Source organism: Xenopus tropicalis, chromosome 5 (assembly GCF_000004195.4).
Source record: "Xenopus tropicalis strain Nigerian chromosome 5, UCB_Xtro_10.0, whole genome shotgun sequence".
NCBI classification, from domain to species: domain Eukaryota; kingdom Metazoa; phylum Chordata; class Amphibia; order Anura; family Pipidae; genus Xenopus; species Xenopus tropicalis.
Window position 1 is genome coordinate 47,817,740 of NC_030681.2, and position 25,615 is coordinate 47,843,354.

The 25,615-nt window shown below is 37.6% G+C and overlaps 1 protein-coding gene across 1 annotated transcript in view; it reads left to right on the top strand.

Annotated features, from left to right (window-relative positions):
* crim1 (cysteine rich transmembrane BMP regulator 1 (chordin-like)) overlaps positions 1-25,615 on the top strand; it is a 440,400-nt gene that overhangs the window by 225,091 nt on the left and 189,694 nt on the right. Inside the window, exon 5 of the mRNA XM_002936373.5 lies at positions 17,479-17,600. Within this exon, the coding sequence (XP_002936419.1) occupies positions 17,479-17,600 (122 nt within the window). The remainder of the gene's footprint in view (positions 1-17,478; positions 17,601-25,615) is intronic.

A 25,615-nucleotide genomic window follows, 5' to 3' on the forward strand; every position in this document is an offset into this window, starting at 1 on the left:
AATGTAGTGCTATATAGTGATGATATACATATGTAATTATGTGACCAAGCAGTCTGCTAGTAATTGCATTGCAAAATTGCCTTGCTAGATCAAGGCAAGAAACCCATACTTCATATGGCATATGGACAGACAGCTTTATTTTTGTTGCGAGTGATGTGGAATGATATCATGCTGTTTTATAGGCTCTTACCTCACATAGGGTTATACCATCACATACTTGAGATGATAGCATGTGAAATGATTGGCACATTAACAGGCCCCATTGCACGAAACCTTGATACTGTAGCAAAGGAGAATAATGTCATAAAAGCTAGAAAATGTACATTGTGGAACATCGCATTATTCCATATGATCAAACCCATAAGGTATCCGCAACATTACAGTGCCCTTGGGCTTTAATACTGTTTAGGAGGGCATACATAAATGGCCATGACAGCATTGTTTAATCACGAGCATTTTATTTTATGATTTTTTTTTTTCAGTTTTATATGTTACCGCTTGCTTGCTGATATCCTGAATCCAAAGATAATGGTAATGTCAGCTTCCCTTTCTACTGTGAAAAATGGCTTTATTGACATTGTCAGGTATTGCCATTCAAGTCAATATCAGGGCTATTTTTGTGCCATTAGCCTTATTCTCAAGGTCAGGGATTTGTTACACTTGAATAGAATTGTACATTTCTTCATATAATTAGTAGCACTATATTAACTCTAGATGGTAAGGTATATAGCAGAACATGACAGCTGACCACTGGAATCTGATAAGCACATAGCCTACCTTTGTGATCTTAAAATGTAAAACAATAAAGCAAAATGTGACTGCTTTCCACAATGCTGTTGCTGCATCTGTGATGCTGAACTTGGATCAAGCTAAAAAAGAAATCCTTTCTGGCACTTTACATCAATACAGAAGAGAATGCAGACAATGCTGTCCCCATTGTAGTGAAGTTGAGATGTTAAGGGGTGAAATTGTTAACACACATCATCTGAGTGCCTTGCTGTAATTCCATTCTTTGCACCTGCTTGCAAGGGCTGTCTGTAATTACATATATATGGAAGCCATAAATACTGCTTTATTACATGTTTGTGGAATGCTGAATTCATTTTCACATTTTCATCTTGTATCAAAGTTATTAGTATTCACTAATAGCATTGCTTCATCTTTGCTTCCAGCTGGGAGAGAATAGATTTATCCCATTCAAGAGCAGTAGATAACATTAATATCTATTAAACTTATTCTATAGGAAGTAGTGGGGACTGTTAAGGGTGGGGAGCTTAATATCACAATACATAGGGGGAGATTTATTAAGACCCGAACGGGTCCGAACTCGCCGAGCGGATTCGCGCCCGATTTTTTCGAGCGGCCGCGGCGTTTTCGCGCGGGCGCACGAAAAAGTCGTGCGAAAAGTCGTGCGCCCGCGCGAAAAATTCGGAAAGACTGCTGCTGTTTGCAATGGTTTGGTACGAAAATTAAGTGACTTTCGGATCGCCAATACGATTTTTTCGTGACTAATACGATTTTTTCGTAAGCATTTTCGGGATATTTGCGATCTTCAGAAATTTTCGTTTCCAATACGAATTTTTCCCATTCGGGATTCGAACTCGGGTTTTGATAAATCTGCCCCATAGTCTCATTGATAGTGATTTCCTTTGTAAAGTCTTATTGTTGCAATTACAAAATTAGGATTGAGAATGAGCATTATTAACCTATTATCAACCAACTCCATCATTTGTAGCCAATCTTTGTATAAGATGCTGGACACCAAAGTAATTTAATGTTAGATATAAGGCTTAAGATACATGGATCTGATTCATGACTTGCAGATAAACACAGACTGTGAATCAGCCCCTACACTCCAATCAGCTTTTGGATGTACCTGCAACCAGAACCACTACATCAGCCTAGATGCAGGCACACAGAGCAGATTTTGAATATGTATTTTGGTGCTGAAATCCGCTCTGCATGCCTGCACCTGAGCTTACACAGTGACCTGCAATATAATTGCCAGTAAATTTGTAATTTTCTCTATTTCCTTAGTTTCTCCCCCTGCTGCCGTTACTTTAACTACTTCAACCGGCTCTTTATGATCAGGACATTCCCACGGACTCAACACACAAATTTGCCACCTATGACAAACATTTTCCCCACCCTGCCACACCCACTCCCACCCCAGAAATGCCTACTCCTCCACCCCCATGATGTCACCACCACCCCTTCCTCAATTAGGGGGAGAAAGGTGGCATGTGGCAACCCTATCTGAGAGTAGGGGCTGATTATTGGCCTACGTTTAATCTCAGGCCAAGAATCAGCCCTGTGTGGCCATAGCTTAAAATTGGCATGTCTTCCTAGTTTTGGCCACTTCCAGAGGCAACATACCTTGTAATTTCTCGTTTAAATGCAGTACATGAGTACAAAAGAGTACATGAAAACAATGTAATGTTTGATATAAAAAAATGGCACGTCTACCTGGATTTGGCCACATACCTTGCACGTGCTTAAGCGCACCCCAGTGGGAACTACAAGGAATCAGAAAGAGATGACTATCCCTACCATTCATTCTGAGTACTCGTCCATGTAAATACATTCATGTAGATAAAGATTCTATTGTACATTGGACACAATTTGTCTTGGTGTTGATATTTATATTTTACCTGCTCGCCTGTCACTGATTTTGTGTAAGAGTCACAAATACATCTAAGTTGTCTTATTGTTTATGTATAATATGGATTTATTGATCCACATTAAAATCACCTATGCAGTGGAGCCACTTAAGTATCCTTTAAGCATGTGGTAAATCCAATCCCGCCTCACCCCGAAGTAGTGAAAAAGCAGTGTTTTTGTTGTGTTAAAAGCACAAGTTTTTTTTGCCCTGTAATAATGGTGGGATATAAATGCCAAAGGCATCATTGCAATTTCTCCATGCATTTTTTCCCTGCTGAAAAAAATGTGTTTATTTGCGCTAGAAAAACAAGGGAACAACGACAATAGCATTATTATAATTTCTCTATTTATTTTGTTTTACCAGAAAAAGAAATGCATTCTTTTTTGTGCTGAAAAAAATTCAGAAAGAAAAATGGGAAAAAAATGCCATATTGGAATTTCTCAATGCATTGGAAAAAAACTTTTTTTTGTGTGCTGGGGTAAAAAGTGCTGTTTTAAAGTTAAACAAAAGCAATCATTGACTATTGACAATGTTTTAGCAAAATTACAGCAAAATGTCACCATTTTGCAAATAATTTCACAGTTTTCACAATTTTTCCTGTGAAGGCCAGTTGTGCTCATCACCATAACTGAGCAGTTGAGAGCTATTTGATGGACTTTTCTCTAGTCCTGGCATTTCTTCTCTAGTACCAAAGGCATATATTGAGGTAAAATGATCTGTCTTGCACAGATGTCAAAAAAAACTATGTCCCCAGTGGCGAAATTGTCAGAAAACAACTGTTCTTGCCTAGATTTACCAAGCAATAACATTTAAACGGCACTTAATTGACATTCACATCATACACGCAATTATAGCACAAAAAATACAGGGGCACACAAATTCCCCTTGGTAGGCCAGAAAAAACCCTACATGTTTTATTAACTGAGTGCAAGGAAATGCACACAAGATTCCTCTATGCTACCAGGTATAAACATCAAACACAAATATATTTAGATTAAAAGTACAACACGCAGCTTTATTCTAGTACTGTATCAACATAAGACAAAGCTACACAGAAAAGTACACTGTTATTTTAGCTGCAGAGCTGATTTTCCTTTTTTGCATTATTTGTTCTCTGCTTACCAGGAATCTCTCTGAAAACAAGACGTTTGTGCCATTTTTCTAGGAAAAAACATTAACAAAATGATATTGTGCAGACATGCAGCTTGCACAATACTTTGCAACACTGTGGCTTTTTGTCAGAAATGAAAGCCCCCTGTACTGTGAGCCTCAAAGACATGCTGACGTGTTTCTTGGGTATGATTAGATCACAAACAACTAAATGAATAAAACTCCAACCAAGTAAACATGTATTCCATAACTCTTAATTTGATTGGATAAATGATATTTTTAAAGCACTAGTTGATGCAAAGATGCCCCAGAATGTACTTATAATTAACTAGCTTATGTGTCATATGGAGGATGATGTTTAGGTAAGGTAAGTGTTTCAGGACCTTTTGTGAAAGTTTTTTTAGTGATATCTTCAAGCCCTTGTGTGGGCTTAAGGTGCTGTTAATATTAAGGGCTGTATTAAAGGGATTCTTTACCTTGAAATTAACTTTTAGTATGATGTAGAGAGAGATAATCTGAGACAATTTGCAAATGGTCTTTATTTTGTTTTATTATTTATGGTCATTGAATTATTTAGCTTATTGTTCAAATCTCCAGTTTATAATTTTAGCACCTATCTGGTTGCTATGATGTAAATTACCCTAGCAACCAGGTAGTGATTTGAATGAGAGATGGGATATGAATAGGAGAGGGCCAGAATATAAAGGTAGGTAATAAAAACTAAAAAATAACCATTGTTTTTTTTTGGCTGCCAGGGTCAGTGACCCCCATTTGAAAGCTGGAAAGGGTCAGAAGAAAAAGGCAATTATTCAAAAAACTAATAAAAAAAAAAATAGGTCCAGTTGTAAAGTTAGTAAGAATTGGCCATTCTATAACATGCCAAGAGTTAACTTAAAGGCAAACTATCTCTTTTATAAATATTTTATATCTCACTCATTGGCTTTAATGAGAGAGAGAGGCAGCAGAAGGTGGTACCAATGTGTACAGTGTGAATGTTCTGCTTTCTTGCATAAAGGCTGTGTAATTGATGCTGTGTTTTTGTAGTTTAGTATGTAGTATGTATGTGATATAGCAACTCTCCCACCATTAGTGTGGTCTAGTTCAGAATTTGGTCCTGGCACCTGTCTTTGCTAACCACTTGAAATATCTGATTCCTTATTTCCAAGTTGAATATTCAGATGCTTACCTACATCCAAATTGAGACCTCTGCACCCCAGCTTAAGTCCATTTAAAACCCCTCCACTACTAGTTGAGACACCTGACACCCTACTGTATGTGTTTATAAGACTCCCCAGAACATATCTTGCGTATGCAATTCTGGTCCTGTGACTGATAATCTGACATTTCAGGACAGGCTGGTTTATCATCTAACACACGAACTAGCAGGCAGGGCTCTGTAATCTGTGTCATTAGGATGACATATCCTTATTATTTATTTAATTCCCTGATTGTACAACACTGCAGTATGTGGTTGAGCTAAATACATATTATAATTAAGATGGTTGGTGGCACAGCATGAGACATGCTCATTTCACTGGCTTACATTGTGTTCCTCATACATTCATTATATCCAGTCTACGATAAACAAATGTTGTACATATGCAGCAGAGAACTGCATTCTGTCTTCTGAAACTGAATGCTTGAATGGAAAGCTAGCAAATGAGAAGCCATTGACTGTAAAACCCTATTTCTTTACAACCATAATATAATTTGCCTAAGATTTATGTCCTTTCTTGTAATCTTCTCAAAGAACATATTGGATTCTTAGTGTGACACAGGCATAGCCCTATTCCTGTCAAACTAATCTTTGCTGATTTAGAGTGTTGTGAAAAAGGACACCACGCTCCATGCAGGCGTCTCTACCAGCACGGCTATTAAATAGGCACAGGCTTTCTAAAACATACATCTTGTTTAGCACCTGTGCAGCAAGTAGAAATTCCGCTGAAATATTTCATTCGTAACAGATGTCAGCAACCATGCGTGTTACCTTGTTAAGCTTAGAGTGAGGGAGGGCTGTCTCCCTCCTTAAAGTTTAATATGCCACATTCTTTATATTTATTAATACAATGGAATGAAAATAACATGGGGCTATATGAAACACTGAACATGAAAGGGCTGTATAACGTATGCTTTCTTTTGCTTGGCAAACACCCATGGCATTAGCCATAGTTCCATGTCTGTATAGTAAACATTGTGGCACAAATTCCATATATGGGTTTTGCTTCTGTTGACATTAAAATTGGAAATTCCAGGGTCAGATTTCTGCTTTCTTAAAAATATTTACACCATTGCCCTCCCAACTTCTGTGGGTGAGATTCAATAAGATGAGAAAGACATATCTCTTTATTCAATTCCATAGTTGCCATATAGCCAGATGCAATTCATTGAGAAAAACTTACCTCACTGTTTATCACATGAAAACTCTATTGAAGTCTATGGGAAAAAATCGACCTAGATTAAGAGAAATGTTTTCTCTCCTCAAACTGAATCTCCACCATAAGTTTTTATGTGATAAATCATAAAATAATGTTATCTTGTGGAATTGAATCTGGCTCTTTATTTCCTGAAGGCTACTATAGCACACCATGAATACCAGATTGTTCTGTTGGTTAAATCCTAGAAGTCTAGCAAGTTTATTCTAAAGCAGTGCAGTCCTACTCAACTCTGTATGGCAAGGAAAGCACCTTGATGTAGTTTAGGATTCAGCTGTTTGTCCAAAAGTAGCTTGTCCTTCTGCATTTTACTACCGAGACAAGGTCATTCTATCCAAATGCAATACATACAAACACACACACGCCAGAAGTGTATTCCTGTTATAGAAATTGGACCTATGGTGCTATGTATTATTTGATCAAACATAAAAAGCCAGGTGTTTGTAATGCTTACGTATTCTTTTATTTAGGTATAGATTTATGTACACTATACATGCAAAATGTGCTCGTATAATGACAAGAAGTTTCAGCCATGGCCAGGTTCCAGACCAAGAATTAATTACTGGAACCTGCCTTTTCATGTTACACAATATTTTAAATATACTGCTTTTTCTAGAAGAAAAATATTCTGCATATTCACATTCACTCAGTAATTTTGATCTTGGCTATGCACCTGGCTCTGTTGAAGTCTCTTGGCATAGTTAGTAACAGTCTTTAGTAAAGGACTTGATTGCAGTCTGGTGTCTAATACAATGTCATCCTAAATAACATTTGAAATAACAGAGATGCCTGAAGGCCAGTTATGTTGAAATACTGGGTGCATGTTCTTTGCTGTACTAAATATTCCAAGAAGAGAAGTCTATTTGGATAGGCAATTAGATCCAAACTCTCCAAACAATTTTTCCTGCTTTCCTTACCCAACATCTTTATTCTCCTAGTCTTTTTTATTTACATGTTAACATCTATTCTTCCATCTATTTGTCTTCTTTTTTCATTAAGAAATAGGGAATGACCATTAAGAAGGCCAAATGGTCAGGAGTAGGAGGGCCCACTGACAACTGGACCCACTGGGAGTTTTCCTTATAGGCCAGTCCGACACTGGATAGATAGACAGACAGACCGGAAGATAGATAGATAGACAGACAGATATACACAAGCTGTTGGTAGCATACATTGCTTTGTTTCTTAGTTTGGCATCCACATGGAAACAGAACCTTCACATATGCATTAATATTCTGTTAATTACTTAGTGCTCAGTAAAGCTAGATAGACTTGATGCCCAAAGACAAAGTCTTGTATACAATACCAAATGGCCTGAACTTCAAAAACAGAGACCAGTGTTCTGGAATAATCTGTCATTTAGACACGGGCTCTGATATTAGACAAATTCATTTCTACTCTGTCATTAACCTATTACACTCCTGCACATTGTTCTGTATATCATCACACATCAATAAACACATTGTTGTGTATATCCTTCCAATGAACTAGAAGTTTCATCACTTCTGTACCTGACATATAACTATTTTGCTCCTCTGCTTTAAACCTAATACAGTTAAACAGCTGGCCAGGCAGCCATTGAATCATGTGAATCTAAGCGTATATTATCACTGCTAGAAAGGATAGTTTAGTTCCATAGGAATTATCCAATATTTCTGCTACAGAAGTTTCTGGGTCAAAAACCTTCCTATACCCTTAAGTGTAAATGAACCCTTATGATTGTGTGCTGCCAGTCAGACAATAATATTAGCTCACATTGCACACCATACATTCAACAGCTGTCAATTTTGCATAAGTTCCAGGGCAAACCATGGTACTGACTCCCATGCCATTTAAAGCAAATAATTAAAAATTTAAAAAACGATTTCCGTTTCCCCTGTAGTTATAAAACTGTAACTTGATGGTAACTTAGCTGCATGAATCTATATTGGTGACATAAGAATCCTATTTGGTTTAGGTTTAAATGGGTTTTTAGTAGACTTAAAGTATGGAGATTTAAATTCAAGAAAGACCCCTTAACTGGAAAACTCCATGCCCCAAGCATTCCAGGTAATAAATCCCATACTTGTAATACCGTATTGTCTTGGTTAATGTCTCTTCCCATTTCTCTAAGGTGGATTTGTGCAGTTTCACATAGTAAAGTTATGGATCTCTAATCCAAACCCCATCCAGAAAGGTTAAATGAATGTTTGTTTATGTCTGCAGTTTAAATACATATTTTCTATGTCTTTCTATAATAGGGGACTTAGAATTGTAAGATCCACTGAGGAAGGGACTTGGGTTTCCACCTTTAAAACAGGACACAAATTTTAATCCAGGCCCTGCATGGCTAATTAACACTTACTGTATATTTAGAATGCTGCAGATAAACAGTATGCATCTGAATTTATTATTATTTAGTGGTGCAGGATGTGGATTTAATATGTGTTGCGACCTTAGTAGGATCCCATGTGAATGATTGACTAACATGTATAGCACTGAAGTTCATATTACAACATATGAATAACACAGATGTCACATCTTTAGTATCTTGGGGGAGGATCTCCCAGATTTCTGTACAGGCGGGCAAAACTGTGAGCATAATTGGGTATTATTGGGGTGTTTTACGTTTGTGGGCAAAAATCCCTCAAAAATCTCCCTCTGTAGGTTGACATAACAGAAAAAGGATAATGCTTTGTACATTCTATATATTACTATTAACTAGGGATGCACCAAATCCACCATTGCCGGCGCTCCCCCAGCTACAGTGTTCCTGACGTGTAAACTTAGGTGCATTCAGGAGAGGACGTCGAGCTGGGGCCCCTGCCAGGGATTAGGGAGGCTCAGTGGGGGCCTCTGTGGTGGGGTAAAGGGGTGCAGCAGGGCCCCCTAGGGGTTGCGGGGGATGCGGCCGGTGGGGGCACCTGCAGGGCCACTGGGTCGGCAGCCCCGGTGGTCCCTGCACCCCCCAGTCTCACCCTGATTTTCGTATTTAGCCGAACCCAAACCCAAATACCGAACTAATGTAAATTAGGATACGGAAGGGTTAAAGCAGGGGTGCCCAGACTTTTTCCCCCGTGATCTACTTTTGACTCCTCCCCGCAGTGTACGTATGCATACTAAATAAACGCGCCGCTATGGACCACAATTGACGTTTTGACCACCCCTAGGTTAAATAGTGCCGCACTCAAGCACTTATTTTTAACACCAGCCTCCAATTTGTTAAAACACCATATTCAATGAAGATATAAATATTCTCTAGTAGCCTTACAGGTACATTGTGATTGATGAAGAAGAGCTGTAATTATACATGCATCATATCTAGGATAACCTCTCTCAGTTTTCCCTGTAAGGGTGTGTACTGTAAATAACTGATTGCTTTTTGCTGTATTGCTCTATATAAGTAGATTTTAATCCTACTGACAGCTTTGTTAAAGATGACCTATCAGTTACTGTTGGGAGGTTACATCAGCCCCCAGCCAATGGTATTGCTAGCCAAGCATTGGACCATGGCAACAGTATTACAGGACTATAAGCTATTTATACAGTACACATATGTATAATGTGCGTGTAAATTCAAATGACAAAATAACGTTTAATTAATGCCTTCTTGTTATTTTCATTCCAATCTACATCTAACAAATCCAATATCCTTTTTCTAATGTTCTCAGCCAAGTACATTTTGCTCTGAATTGTAATCTTACAGGTTACAGCACAGGGGTAAATGTTAAGCTAAAGTGGAATCAAAGCCGTTGATGGTAAAAGAAAAGCAATAAACTTCATTTTTTTTGTATTGTCTTTTTTTTTTTTTTTAAGAAAGTCCTCAGTGCTTAGAGGAAAGAAATACACTGATAACAGAGACTCTTTTATGGTTTATTAAAAGAAAGCTGTTTTTCATTATTTCACAGTTTAATAAAGCATGGAATATTGCCTTTCTATTTTAGCTCCAAGACATATTATTAAATACACATTGTCAGGGGAAATTTGTCCTGAACACAGTTACGGCATTTTTCATATCTGAAATTTTACTCTTGCTCGTTATTACAATTATAACGGCATCGCAGCAAGTTAACTGGGCCTTGGGAGGGAACAGAGGCTGTCACCGGGCAGTCATCCGTTGCAAGTATGTTTAATAGCAATTGATATAAATTAATATCATTCCAGCTGTCAGTTGGGTTTAAACAAAATAACTGGCATCGATCAAGCTGAGCTGTCCTCAAATGTCTGCCATAAGTTTACAGTCTGCAAGTTAGTTCAGTGGAAGAAATGATTGCAAGGCTATGACTACACTCCCTCAGTGGTGCTCAGTTGATATGTGATGTCATCTGTCCTACTGTACCATTATTAAATCTACATTAGCGGCAGTATGGCATTAAGCTTGGCAAGAAGACATCTGTTCTTTACACCTTAGGCTTATGCTGCACCTGGGGTATACATGAGGAATTGTTGTTGGAGGCAAAGCCATGGAATTGTCTCCCACCATACACTATATAGGGCCTATTTTGTTAGCTTTAAATGGATACACCAATAAACACTCACAGTAAAGATGCCCCTACAGGCATTGATGTTATCGTATGAAATGAGGTTTCATATGATATTTGGTGTGTGTATGGTGGGTTGATGAGGCGACCGATATTGGCAAAATTCTTGGATATCAGTCGTCTTGTCGATCGGCCAGGGTGGAAATTTTGATCGAGTCCGTTTGAAGGTGCCTGAACATCGGAAGTAGGTTAATGCTGAATTGTCAGGGGTAGAATTCTATTATTTCTGCCTGCATATCTGATGATTCAGCACTTAACTTTAGTGAAGTGAATGAACAATCCCGCAACCAATGGTTATTGTAACGTGTATGGCCATCTAAATTCTGTCAAAAGAAATATTGCATTCCTTTGCTTCTGTTCTGTACACATGGGCTTTTGTATCAGATTTCCTTCTCCTATCTCAAACCTCCAGGGCAGGGGCATGAGCCTGCACAACTTGCTCCTCTCTCCCCCTCTCTTCTCCCTCCTCCCCCTCCCCTTTCTGCTGTAATCTGAGCCCAGAGCTACCAGCCGGGTGTAAACAGTGTCAGTAGATTTCCTTCTGCTTTGAAGGCCAACTAATAGTCAATTTCCCCTGTATAGCAGTGCTCTGTCCTGCTATCTGATTCCTTCTGCTTCAGTACTCAAACAATGCCCACCTGTACAACTGGTGTCTCTGTTTTTTCAGAATTTAAATGAAATTAGCCAAGAATGTTTAATATTTAGATCCCCATACTTATTTCATACCTATTTTGTGCTTTATTCTTTACATAACTTAGATCATAAACTTGTGATATATAATTAGTACGTTATAGAACAGTGCCTTGTACTTGATCCTATCTGAGCTGCTTACCTTATACCTGTATAAAAATGCATCATTTGCAGACTCATTTTTCAGTTTTAGGTGTCTCAGTTGCCATTGTCACAACCACATTTCCTTATCGTCTCCCATAGGTCTACCATTGTGTTATTATCAGTTGGTGTAGGCCAGTGATCCAGTTGACATGGTCTGTAAATAAAATCCATCAATGGAACCACACAAAGCTGGAGCAACTCTATACAATTTCTAATAGTCTATACAGAATGATACTTTAAAACTATTCCATGAAAGGCACTCCCCTATATTAAGCACAAGTTAGAATGAAAATGTGTGTGTATAATGATCTTTAACCAAAATGCTTTGCAGATAGCATCAGTCAAACTGTATGTTCCTTCCTTTCTACTTGTGCGTGAAATGTCTATCAAGCAATGCTCCGCGCAGTGGTGACAGGGATCATACATTACGGGCAGGGATGTAGCAAATATATGAGCGATGCTTCATTTCTACAACGTTATGAAAAGATAAGCATTGCTTTTTAATGCAATGTGAAACAAAGGTACAATTCAAACTAAACTCTAAGCACTTTTTGCCAGATAGGGCATATTTCTTGTGTGCCTATTAACTGTCATGAGATCAAGGCTATAAAAAAAAACACATTTTTTTTGTATGAGGACGTTGGCAAGCGATTATGAACAATGATTATTACAAGGAAAACCCTAATGGATTTATTCTGCCCTTTATCTGATGACAATTGGCAAGTGATTATGAACAATGATTATTACAAGGAAAACCCTAATGGATTTATTCTGGCCTTTATCTGATGGCAATCCATGGATAATTGAGGTCATCAAGGAAACTGATAAAGCAGCAGTTTGATTTGTTTGCTGTTGGCGGTGTTTTTGCCTTTGATCATGCAGCATAACCGTCACTGTTTCCAACCAGGAACGCGTCACTTAGCACAAAGTTACAGTAAATACCTTTAAGACAGGGTTCCCAGCTGCTGAACCAGGTTCCCCATAAACAAGCACAGTCTATCAAGATACAAAGCTTTTACCTTTCAGCTTTGTGTTTGTGGCCTTAAGGAAAACCTCTTTTCTCTCGGGCGTCATGAGCCACATTCTTCTCACTCAGTAACCAGGAGGATCCAGACATTCACAGATCCAGGGAAAAGCACCCAAGTGTGTCTCACACCTCTTTAAAATGGACCAGCTCTGAACTTAGCAATGTAATTACTTGGACAAGAGTGAAACCTAATGCTTTGTTTGCCAGGCAAACAGCAGTCCTTCCCATACTACAGATAGTGACACTTTATATATTTTGTGGCCACACATTCTAAACACACTGTCACAATACATATATGCGTCATATATACATTCACACGCCAATCATTCATGCGTAAATTAAACGTTCCATTTTGGCTTGGGTTATTTGCATTAGTCAGAAAAGTTCCATAGATGGTGTGGCTGATAGGACTTCATTTGTATAAAAGGTATTCTCACCAGAACAACTTCTTCAATTGTCCTGTGATGCACTATGTTCCCTGGATGTTTGGCTTAACCTTACCTTATAGCATGAATATGAAAGAATAGGATCATCACTCACATATATCTTTTAGGCTTCTTTTCCTTTATTTCAAGCCACAGTTTGACTTGTGAAGTGGATTCAATGTTCAGCAGGGTAAAGGGTAGATTCTCCCTTCATCAGGAATAATTACACACAATGACAAATTTATGAGCACAAACCCCTTCCCTCAATTCAGATGGATGCTCTTCTGTGTCACCTGATCACATTAAAGAGCCTCCTACTCAATTGAAAGTATGGGGGTTTGCTCATGAATCTGTACATGAATTTGTATGCAGTTATTACTGTGAAAGGAAGGGTTTATCCCTCCCCCTGAAATGTTGACTCCACAAGTCAAATTGTGGCTTGAAATAAAGGGCAAGGAGCCTAATAGATATATGTGATTGGCGTTCCTGTTGTTTAATGTTCATTATAGGACTTCATTTCCACTTTTTAGCATTTAGCAAATGAGTTTTGTATTTTTTACATGTATCACATTCCAAAACTTTTTTATTGTGGTTTGTCGGGCTACAAATTCTGGGCGTTGCTGTGAACTGAAATTTGGGGAAATGAATCATAATTTACCATGAATTGAATTATGATTCTTAGCATTTCACTGATATGTACAATTCCAACATTTTACAAACAAATATTTACTGATCTCTAACCAAAGTCACATGGCCTCCTTGGTGTGGCCGTGATATGTTTTATTATTGCTGTTACCTTATTACTAACTCCCTGTGGAGCACAGCAGCTTCATGGCATATCACTGAATAGAACTGTTTTATATCGTAATGAACCATGCTCTGTGTAAATACTAAGCTGGCCGCAAAATACTGGTGGTTTGCCCCTTTTTTTATTACAAAAAAAATACTGTAAATAAAAGCAAAAGAAGGGATACAGAATCGCCAGACAATGTGGGAATCCATTGTATTATGTCTTAGCTCAGGCATTATTTATTTCTTATAATAAAAGAGGAAGCAATATCAGTTATTTGAGCCCAGTATATAAACACAGCATTGGCTTAGTGTGAGATAAAATAATTTTATTCTTTTATGTCCCATGGGGCTGCTGATCCAGCTCCCTTCACAGATTGCTAATATTAGACGCAAATAATATCATGGGCTTCAGCAACGTTGGGTTTTATATTTATATATGACATGTGGTAGGCTGAACTTTTTCATTATTTTATTTTGACATAAAAGGCATCCTTTGAAAATGAATTACTCTGTCACTGTCAAACGAACACCAGCTCTAACACTGGTGGGAAAAAAAGCAACAACCAGGATTATATGACAGACCAGCAGATTTTTTTAGCAAATGAGAAACAGTCAATTAGAAATCTATCCTTCAGCTGCAGTGGGTACTGAGACTTACTGTAAGTTGAACTGTTTTCCATTTGGTGTCATGAAACTCAAAGGTATTGTTGGCCATCTGGTGTCATGTAACTCAAATGAACTGATTCCCAGTTGGTGTAAATTAAAATGAACTGTAGTTATATACCTTAAAAAAACTACTGTGTCTGAAATGACTAATTTAGTAACAACTGCAAAGTTAAGGATTCTTGTGAGGTTGTCAGTTTTTATGATGTTTTTTGGAGATCCTGTGAGCCTTCATCTAAGTTGTGTGTTATAAAAATGTGCAATTTGTTTCTATTTCCAAAACTACCAACCTGTCAGTTTCATACATAAACTATGATAATATGATAGTGGTTTCTTATATGAACTGTGGGTGTTTTTGACATTGAATTTTCCATAGACAATCCTGTGTGCATCTTATCTAGGGGAAAGAATATTTTTGGGCGGGTGAAAGATGAGTTGGGATGGTATAGATGATAATGAAAACCAATAAGAATGTATGAAAAGTGCAAATATATTTTGGTTGCCTTATTGCTAATATTTGCCACATTTCTCCTATTTAAGTTACCCATACAGTTGCAGATTTTTATCTTGTTACATGGTATTTATTTTTATATGGTTCTGTGCAATACAGAATAATCAGTTGTCAAAACTATGGATTTGTTTTGCTTGATACAGTTGTGGTGAAGTTTGTAGTTGTGGCAAAGATTTTCATGAACCTGCTCTTGAATTTCAACCTGTGTTTTTTTTCATTGGAAAAAAATGACTGTGGTTTTCACGTGGGAAAAAAAAGTGTGAAAAAATGTCTATTGAAGCGAAGCCAAAAAAAGTCCATTACTTTACTGCCTTTGGTGCGAGAAAAAAAACGCAAGTAAAAAAATGCCCGAAAATTGACATTGACTGCAGAGCATTTGGCCCAAGAAAAAAATAGGTGAAGAAACATCCCATTGACTTCAAAGCATTTAGCAACATTTTGCCACTTTGCTAATTTTTCCAGGGTTTCAGTGGGGCAGTTTCACTGATTACTAGCCACAACACAATGTGATATTTTGCCTGCCACCTATAAAGAATTTACAGTGGCATCTAACTTGGACCAGGGCTACACAGTTAATTACATAGCTGCTGTGCCCCTATGTGATATCTTGTTCTGGTTGGGAGCAATTTAGCTACTGCACACAAAGCATCATCCAGGCACTTGAAGATTGATCCAGGCAAACTACCAAGAAAATGCTATGCAACACACATGCAACTTAGCACTGTGACTGGACTGTTGCTGGCAGATTATATAGGTAATACAAAAGTGAATACCTGCTGTATGCTGAAGACCACCAAGAGCATTTCTGGCAACTTTCCAGTGGCAAATTAAATGCTACTAGATATTTGCCAGTGCCTTTATGTTGCTGTGAAGCTTGTCTCTTAAGGTCCAAGAACTCAAATAATAACAAATAAACGGACTACAAAAATTGAAAATGGTGTACAGATTATTTGATAGAAAAAGTATGCAGCATTAGAACGGTATTGAATGAAATTGATCAAATAGTAAAGATGTTTAAATATGAATGTGAAGATTTCATACAGTGTTTTGTGAATATACGGAGAAGAGTGCAGCCAGTTTGTATGTTCTGTGTGTCATGTATTGTTAACCAAACTGTCAGTTTAACAAGCATGACCTGAAGGCCCAGATCACAAGGGGTGGTTGCTGGAATTCACTACCGCAGACTGCTGTTGGATTGATCTGTGTACAGTAAGAAAGCAACTTGGCCAGAAAAAGCACAGTGATCTGGATATATGTCTCTGTGTAGGGATAGATGGATAGATAGATAGATAGATAGATAGATAGATAGATAGATGATCTAGTGATCATTCTGATTTTAATGTTTTAATGTTAATTAAAATCATATTCTCATCTGAAAACATTTTTTTTTTTTAAAAACAGGTAGCACAGCTATACAAATAAAATTATATATAATTTTATCTTTAAGGTGTAAATACAGATGATCCAGAATGAATGAGGACTTCACATGTTTTTAGTGTAACATGCTTAAAACATAAATATACAAAGAAAAGTTGCATGTACTGTGGGGCTTCTATTCTGTATAGGTATGGGACCTGTTATCCTGAATGCTTGAGACCTGGGGTTTTCCAGATAAGGGATCTTACCAACATTTGAATCTCTATACCTTAATTCTAATTAAAAAATTATTTAAACATAAAATATACCCAATAGGATTGTTTTGCCTCCAATAAGAATTAATTATATCGTATCTGGGATCAAGTACACAGTACTGTTTTATTACAGAGTAAGGGGAAATTCCTAGCAAGGGGAATGCGTATACAGGGGGATATTATACATTTTGAAATTTTAGTCCTCTCTCTGTATTTCTGCTACAAAATAGTGATTAATATAGGTGATACCTTTATATTGTACTTTAATATCTTGTTGTGCTACTAGTCATATTGGGGAGGTTATAAACATTTACATTGCTATTTTACATTGTGTCCAAAGTCCCTCCCTGCCAGTAAAGAGTTAAATGTTTTACTTGCTAAGCAACTTGCTGATGTATTATAGATAGTGCTATTCTAAGGAAAACTGCAGTTGGTCTTCTTTTTTGTGTTACATTTTTTTTGTGTTATTTAGCCTTTTTTTATCCATCATCTCTTCAGTTTGGAATTTCAACAGCAATCTGGTTTGTGGGATCCAATTTACCCTATCAACCTGGCTAGGGTTTGAATGCATTGCTGCCATATTTAGAGCAATACACAGTGGTTTGACCTTTATTCTAGGAGCGCAAAGAGACGGACAGTATGCAAAGGGGTTCATGGTACCATGTACTACATATTACTCACGTATTACACATTACTGTTTCCATGTTATGACAAATTCCTTTTCACTTTGTAATGAATTCTTTAGCGCACTAGGCAGTGCCTGCTTTAGCTCAGAGCTCCATAAGGAGCATAATTGATAGCGTTAATAAACGATGCAAGAGATATACACAGCTGCAAAGATGACATTTATCCTCTCTTTACTGATTCACAGATGTGAGTGTCTCTCTGGCCTCTGCACTTTCCCTGTATGTGACGCTGGATCAATCCCCCGCATAGTCTCCCGAGGAGATGGCACACCTGGAAAGTGCTGTGACGTCTTTGAGTGTGTTAACGGTAAGTGGGTTTTGGTTTTTCCTTGGCGTCATCCTAGTAAATGTATTAGCAACACTACCAAGAATGTCTAAATAACAGCCAAGGAACGCTATGTGTCAGCAGAAAACATTAAACAAGAGGCTGCACCATGAAATTAGAGGTTACGAGGAGGCCATCTTTTCTTCACTTATTCACCTTTCAAAGATTCGCAGGATCCCTTGATTTATTTTAAATAAAACAACTTTGCAGTTAGGTGACTATATTTATTTAACTACATTATAGTTGTCCACATCACATATTTCTAGCAGATTCAAACACAAGTGACTATAAGGACTGGATTTCAGTCCATTCAGAATCCATTGTGACTGTATGTCAGGGCTAATTCCTTTACAGTTTTAAGTAGAATTTATTTTATTCAGTTTACATTTGTAAGTAAGTATGGAAATATACTGTTTTACACAAGTGAGTTGAATATTGCTACATAAGTACTAGGGATGTTATCTTTGCCTTATGCTGGCATCAGTAAACACAGAAACACAAAACAGGATATCTTTCACAGTTGCTAAGCACCCTACCTATTCTCTCACCTGCAGTGTAGGAAATCCTTTTTTTTATATAGGAACAAAGATTGCAGTCAGTACCCAGTCCAAAGAGAACCATGTAACTCATACTGAGTTCTGATGTTCTGGTATCATGGCTGTATAGGATGGGGTACAGTAGGCTTGGCTTCCTATAAAGCTGAAGGCAATCTTGCTGTGGCTTATGGGTCTTAATATGTCCCCTTTGTGATTCATTTGGTGGATCATATGATACATCATTGTGTTTGGCTAACCTTTCTCAATCTTTACATAACCTGCTATTCCTCATCCTGCAATAAAAATGCTATGCCCCATAATGTAGGACGGCATTGAAAGTCAAGTTCAATGCCCCTGTGAAAGATATGGTTGACGTGCTTGTAATGCACCAAACTGTATGTACAACTATCAGCCTTAGTACAGGGTATGAGCTGTAGCACATGAGAAAAAAGGGGAAAAATGCTTGGTTTTATAATTCTGGCTGTCAAGGCAATACATGCTGTATTGTAAACTGAAGTAACAATCACATTGCTATGAAATTATCATTGATTACAACTGCTAAGCGTTTTTAGAATGTTGATTGTAATTATGGGCTAAATTTCGAAGCAATTAGTCGTGCCAGTAACTAATCTCAAATCTTCTTTTCTTGTAAATGTCTTACGTATTCTTACATAGATGAGAAGGGCAATTTGAAAGTGAAATGTTTTGGCATCCTGCAGTTTTCTAAGAACCCCCCGCATTGTCTTGGATGACTCTAATCATTGTTTCCAAGAAATCTATAATGCCACTTTTTCTTTTGATTTTCCAATTTCTCAGCCGCAACTTGGAGAAGAAAGGTTGGTGGATGAGCATATTGTAGGCAAAGCCCTCAACACACAATGTAACTTGAGGACAGCAAGCGTTGGCTAGCCACATGGCACAACAATAGGGCACCTTGACCTGTTTTATTTTTTGGTCTGGCCAACAGCACAATATCTCTGGATATGAAGCCTGATAGTTTTATGGTCATTTTACCCACCTTGCTGCATTGCCTGTGATTGTGTTTGCATGAGTTGATTGGCTGGGACAGAGCCATATAACATATATCAGTTCCAAACATTTTGGGTTTTGTCTTAATGTTCTGTGCTTGTTTGGAAATGATTGTATTTTTCTTCAAAAAGGCTCATCTAACGTGAAGCAGTGCAGCCATTTTATTGCTTCTGGATTATCACTGCATGTTAATCTTGGTCACTGCCTTTTTCATTGTACTTTTATTGCTTCATTTACATTTTTGTCCTAATCAGTTTCTTATTTTGTGCCTCTACATCTTGCCTATTCATTGGTGTAAACTGGGTTTTATAGCTTTCTAAAATAGTTGTAACACTAGATTGGAATCCTCCTTAAAATGCCTTGTGTAGGTTAGGGTTTTCATAGCCCCCGTATGTTTTATTGTACCAATACCAGCACAGAGTTCAGCAGCGTGTTGGTTTATTAAGAGTTTACAAGTAAACAAGTGCGGATTATGCTGCAGAGATCTGCTAGAGACTGAAGTCAATTAAGCTTACAGGAAACTAGAAAAAGGATCAAAACATAAATGGAGTTAGGCATTCAGAAAACCATGTAGGTCACCAGAAAATAGGTTAAAAAAATCTCTATTGCCCGACCGTTTTCATGATCCAAGAGCACTGAGCCAATGCTCATGGAGCACTAAGCACATGGGGTTTCTGAGTGCCTAACTCCATTTATGTTTTGTTGTATACAGGTTTCCGCTCCCTTTGCTGGGGTGGTTGTGCACCCGTGCCACATAATATTTAATATACTGTGGTTTTATTGTGGATCAACATTAAACATTAAATAGTTTCTTGTTGCAACGCCAGCTAGGCAACGGGGCAAAAAATAGCTTTCAAATACCAGATATATCTTTGGGCATCCACACACTTAACATCGATCTGGCTAGGAGAATGTGATTGCCAGTCTATGAAACTTTTTATTGAACCCTTCCCCAGCCCAACAATGGTGTGGTACTGCGCCACAATTGTAGAGGTAAGCTGGTATTTTTTAAGGAAATACCTATCTAAGGGTGCAGACTGTACTAATTTGACCTGCAAGTGACAGCATGACCAATGCAAGGTCTTCCAGTGCCAGTGACATGGCAAGGGGAGCAATTTGAATGGGTCTTTCTTCCTACACATAATGATGGCACTTTCCATAGTGATCTGGTATCTTAGTTTTTCAGCCCACTCTTCTTTTACCTGCACCTCTCACTGAATTGCAGTTTTCCTCTTTATTATTCTGTTACTGGAGTCTACCAGTAATTCTGCCTAAATCTGAATCTGCCAGATCATTTATCTAGTAGAATTAAGTGTAAAGCACTTGGACTTTCTGAGTTTTTTTTAAAAACGTTTCACCGCTCATCTGAAATGCTTCTTCAGTTCAACTGAGCATTTAAGTGAATAAGCTTCTTGGATGAGTGGTGAAATGTTTTCAGGAAAAGTCAGGAAGTCCAGAAAGTTGCTTATGACTGTAATCAAGAGGGCCCTGTATTGTAAAGAATTATTAAAAGTCCTGGATAGTCAACAGTTAAAAACAGAACATCAATAACTATATTCTGAACATGGGTAAGTAATTAGGCAAAACAAATTGGCCAGACTTGCCTGTTAGCTGTTATCTGTTATCCCAAAGGGTATGCTAGGTTTCTGTGATAAGGAGTGTTACTTAGTTATGCTGCATTATACTTGACATTTAATTAGGCACGCTTTAAAGAATAGAGAATGTAGTCTCTGTCAGTGCGCACCTCAGTAATACTTTCTTAAATAAGATATTTTTATGAAGAGTTCCATGCTATACACGGTAGTGCTAAACCATTTTTTTTATCTGGCAGCACAAATTTATAATAGCCAACAACAAATAAATAACTAAAATAAAAACCACTGCCCATTTTAAAACTTATATTCAAAGTCAGCTAGTATTTCTGCTATGGACAATTTACACTACCAAAAGACATTGCAGCTACAACATTGGTATGCAATTGTGTACCGGTAGAAATGGAAGTTATATACAGTATCTTTGTTAATCCAAAGCCCAAAAATCAAGTAAATCATTGCTGCTTTTATGGCAATGGGACCACCTTTCCAGCTTAAAAGGTAATAGACTCTGATTTATAGTGTGTAGTCAAAACAAGAAGGCCTTTTAATCAGAGCCTGACACTGGACTTTACCAAGAAGCAGAAGAAGCTATTGCTTATGTAAGATGAGTAAGAAGTTTGTTTTGCATTTATGTAAACTTTTCTTAGGAACATATTGTTTTGTTTCAGATTTGTCAGTTTTTCTTTAATACAAATCTGCTTTCTTTCAGTGTAGTTTTTAAGATATTTGGTTTATTAGTTTGCTTCATCAACCTAAGAAGTTATCCTGCTGCAAACTGCTGATCCATGCTGTTTGTCAGTAGTGTGTTGCATACTGGCAGCTTATTCATGCTGGAATCAGCCAGTTAGAGCAAATGGAATCAGTACAGTGACATGTAGCATGTGTTGGTTGTGCATAGGGTAAAAATGTTGAGGAAATAAATATTTTAACACATAATAACTAATAATAGAAATAAATACATGAAATAAAAGCTATTGTAAAACACATTTATGAAATATTTTTTTAACTTAGTATTATGATAACGCCCATTCCACATCACCAATGTATTTTGGTAGAATTCATTTTTACGTTGCCTCTAGAGGGCAATGTGCTGGACTTAATTGCTAGCAATGCAATAGCTTGTGTGCTTTAATGCACATCAGATGCAAATGGTGTCACTTCTGTAAGTTAAAATTATGTCTGAGCCTGATACTAGCTTTAGGAGCAAATTCTCTTTGGCAATTTATGCAGGATGTTTGAGGGAGGCACAGAAGTGAAGTAGCAGCATTAGACACATGTACCATTTTTTCACCTAAAGTCTACAGCTATTCCTGGGAATTGTGACAGCAGTGACAAATATGTAATCTTTCCAATAACCATGTGTAATAGGTTAGCCAAGCAGATACCTCTTCTGCCTAGCCCTAGTTCTAGCCTTGTTACCACTCGCTGATATTTCATTGACACTGCTAGTAAACATTATGACTAATACAAATCAATATTTTTATCAACACTTTGGCAACCCTAATCCTTACTTTATTTTTAAAGAAGCAAAAATTTGCAGATACCATTTATGTCACAACATTTCAATAACTGTGTAATGAAGGGAAAACAAAAGAATGTGAACAGCTGGAGGCCTACAGGCTTACTTTGCCATTCTGTTTCTGCTATAATGAAAGTGCTACACTGACCAGACGCTGAGCAGTGATGCTGAATACCATTATCGTTCTGGCCCCAATGACTGTATGCCAGCTTTAACCAAAAGTTTTAGAATTTTTAAATCTATCATAAAAATAGATTTTTATTATTAAGAAATAGGGCCAGTGTACTAAAGCAGAGTTCTCAGTTCCAGGTTACTGCATTGCCTTAAGTTTTATACTTTGCAGGCAAGTGATTAAATCCTGTGTTTATATTTTTGAAAACTACAGGCCACACTGTTCTAAAAGCAACTTTCGGCAGACAGACACAACCTTTTGCTTGTGGGATGCCAATCTACCTTGGTTGAAACTCATGTCATTATTTATCTTGTCTTTGGTGATTTTCCTCTTGGTAATTGATGAAGCACGGAACCTAGTAATTATGGCTCCCTGTAATCCCCCTAATTGTGAGCAAAGCCTTTTGTTCAAGTGGGCATCAAAGGATTACATTTCAGTCCATAACATGGTTAGTGAGAAAGGGTAACTGAATTTTTTTAATTAGTCATTCTATCTTTCACTGTAAAGAGGCAAATGTTTTGTGGCTGGCGGTTTGTGATGTCAGGTCAAGAACATTTGTGGGATTAGTGGTTTGAAATACGGTCTGAAATGTTCTGCTGCACAAAAGAGAATTAATTGGTGACGTGTGTCACTTTATTAACTCACAAAGCATCTGAGAAATCCTGCTTTGAAGGCCAGATAGGGAACACCATTGTAGCTAAATCAAAAAAACTTGTTTATAAAATAAATTAACAAGACACAGCTTTTGTTTCACGTATGGTAGCTTCACGTAAAAGAGAAAAAGATGAAGGACACCAGTGGGGGAATGTAATCATTTCATGTAATAAAAGTTATTAAAAATATGCATTAAGTGAATTTTTCCTTTGTTTGTATTAAATATATGACTACATATAACGAAGGAACTTCCTTTGTTAGATGTAGTCATAAATATTAAAAAAATGGTTAATGATAAACAAAGGTTATTGTTTCTCATAATCCATGGCTAACAGGAATGAGTTCCGCACTCTTGTGTTATCTCACAATATTCTATATGCCATGGAAATCCTAAAAAAACATTAAATAAAAGGCAAGAATCATATTATAAAATCCATACCTTTCACTGGCCCTTTTCTACATAGGTGAGTTTCAGTTCACAAACTAAAACTAAATGTGGACTTTTGCTATCTGAGTCAATATGGGTCACTTACAAAGAAGAAGTGCAAGAGCACAAAGGGCCACACGAGTGAGGGCCTTAGTACCCTGGTTTGGCTAACTTAGTACTCAGAGTCCTCTTGTCTGGCTACTTTAGTAACCATAGTCCCCTGGTCCAGACTCTGCACCTGGCTGCTGGATTAAAAAGCCAATGTGACTGCTGCGTCAGGGGGCAAAGACAAGCCCCAAGTTATGGAATGGGTAGTAGGCAGGAAGTTGGACACCTACATCATATAATGTTGCCACCTCTCTGGTTTTGAACTGGACAGCTTGGTTTTTGAAGGGGCTGTCTGGTTCAAAACCTCCTGCCCAGAAAAAATCCCTCGATCTGCATGGCGTGTGACATCTACCCACAAATGTCTTTGGCCCCGTCAAAAATGTCATTGGCCCTCTCCAATGTCACAGGCCCATCTACTGACATCACAGACCCACCCCCTTTGTTGAGATTTTGATTTGGACAAAGGTGGAAACCTAAAATAATGCATACAGTGCACCGAATACAGGCAGTACTGTATTTATTGGGGCAGCCCTGGGTCTCTGTGTTCTAAAACTGATTGAAGAAACTCTGCGCGGTGAGTTATTTTGACCATGCCCACTTATGTGACCACATCCCCTAAATGCCACTCCCATTTTGTTCTGAAACAGATTGAAGGAACCTATGCGCAGTGAATTGTTTTGACCATACCCACTTTTGTGAACACATCCCCTAAATGCCACTCCCGTTTTATAAAATTTGACCGGTTATGAAAAGTTTGAACACATTTCTTGGGATTTTGGAGTCCTGTTTTATGTGATATTACAGTTTTGCTAATGAAGGTGAAATTGCCCTGTAATGAAGATGTGAGTCTAAGTTCCCCCAAGAGACCTATTTATCTTATTGATTACAATTGTATCTAAGTGCAGATGTTGAGTATTCTGGGTTCTGCCAAAAACCTACTTATCTAATTAAGTTTGAGAAACATTGTATCTTTTGTAGCATTCAGTGCAGGAGATCAAATGGGAATGAGGGACGTTTCAGTAAGAATCCAGAACTGCTGGATGAGCTGTTAAAATCAGGACTGTCCTGTGTAAATCGGGACAGTCGAAGCATTTTATTTTACGGGTAGTAGCATATAGAAATAATTTAAATAGGGTATAAGTAGAGGTAGAATATGTCTTCCGAGCTCAGGAGCGTTACAAGATTAGCACAGCCTTCATGATGCTTACTTATATAGTTGTTTCCGCTACAAATTAGTTCAAAGAACTATGCTTATAAAGATTTCATGATCGTTGTAGAGGTATGGAAGGCTGCCACTGAGAATAAGGAGCTGATCAGCTCCTTAAGATGCTTATCCTGCTGCATAATAACCGACTCCCTGGAAGTCTTAACATTATTCTGATATGGAGAAAACTCTTGGCTAGGTCAACATGGAATTAATCCTTTCATTCCTGATAAACACATGAAATCTCTATTATGATTTATGAGATTTTTTTTTTATTCTGAATGGAAAAAAACCCCTACAACTTCCAATGCAGCTTTGTTTTACAGACTTTTTTTTAACGAAGAAACTTATTTCCATTTTTTTTTTTACTGAAGCAGAAGTTTTCTCCATAGGGGAAAATAAACAGATGATATAAAGCAAGCAATGCCATGTAGCACAGTAATAAAATAAAAATGTTACTTTTTAGTATTCTGCTGACATTAGCTTGGATATGGTCTGGCTCAGCCGATGGATCCTGTTTGCTCCACTGTGTTGTGCAAGTCTCCAGCTCCCTTCTAGCTTGGTTCCTAGGAATGTTTAATACTGAACAGGGTGTCATGTTAGAGGATTAGTGTTGATGCCCTGAGTTTTGCCTAAGGCCTCGGTTTAGGATCATCGTAACATTTTGTTCCTTGGTATTTAAGAAGCAAATCCTCCCAAAGGATACGTTACACACTGTTGTGAACAAATACTCATTTATCAACATCGTTTTTT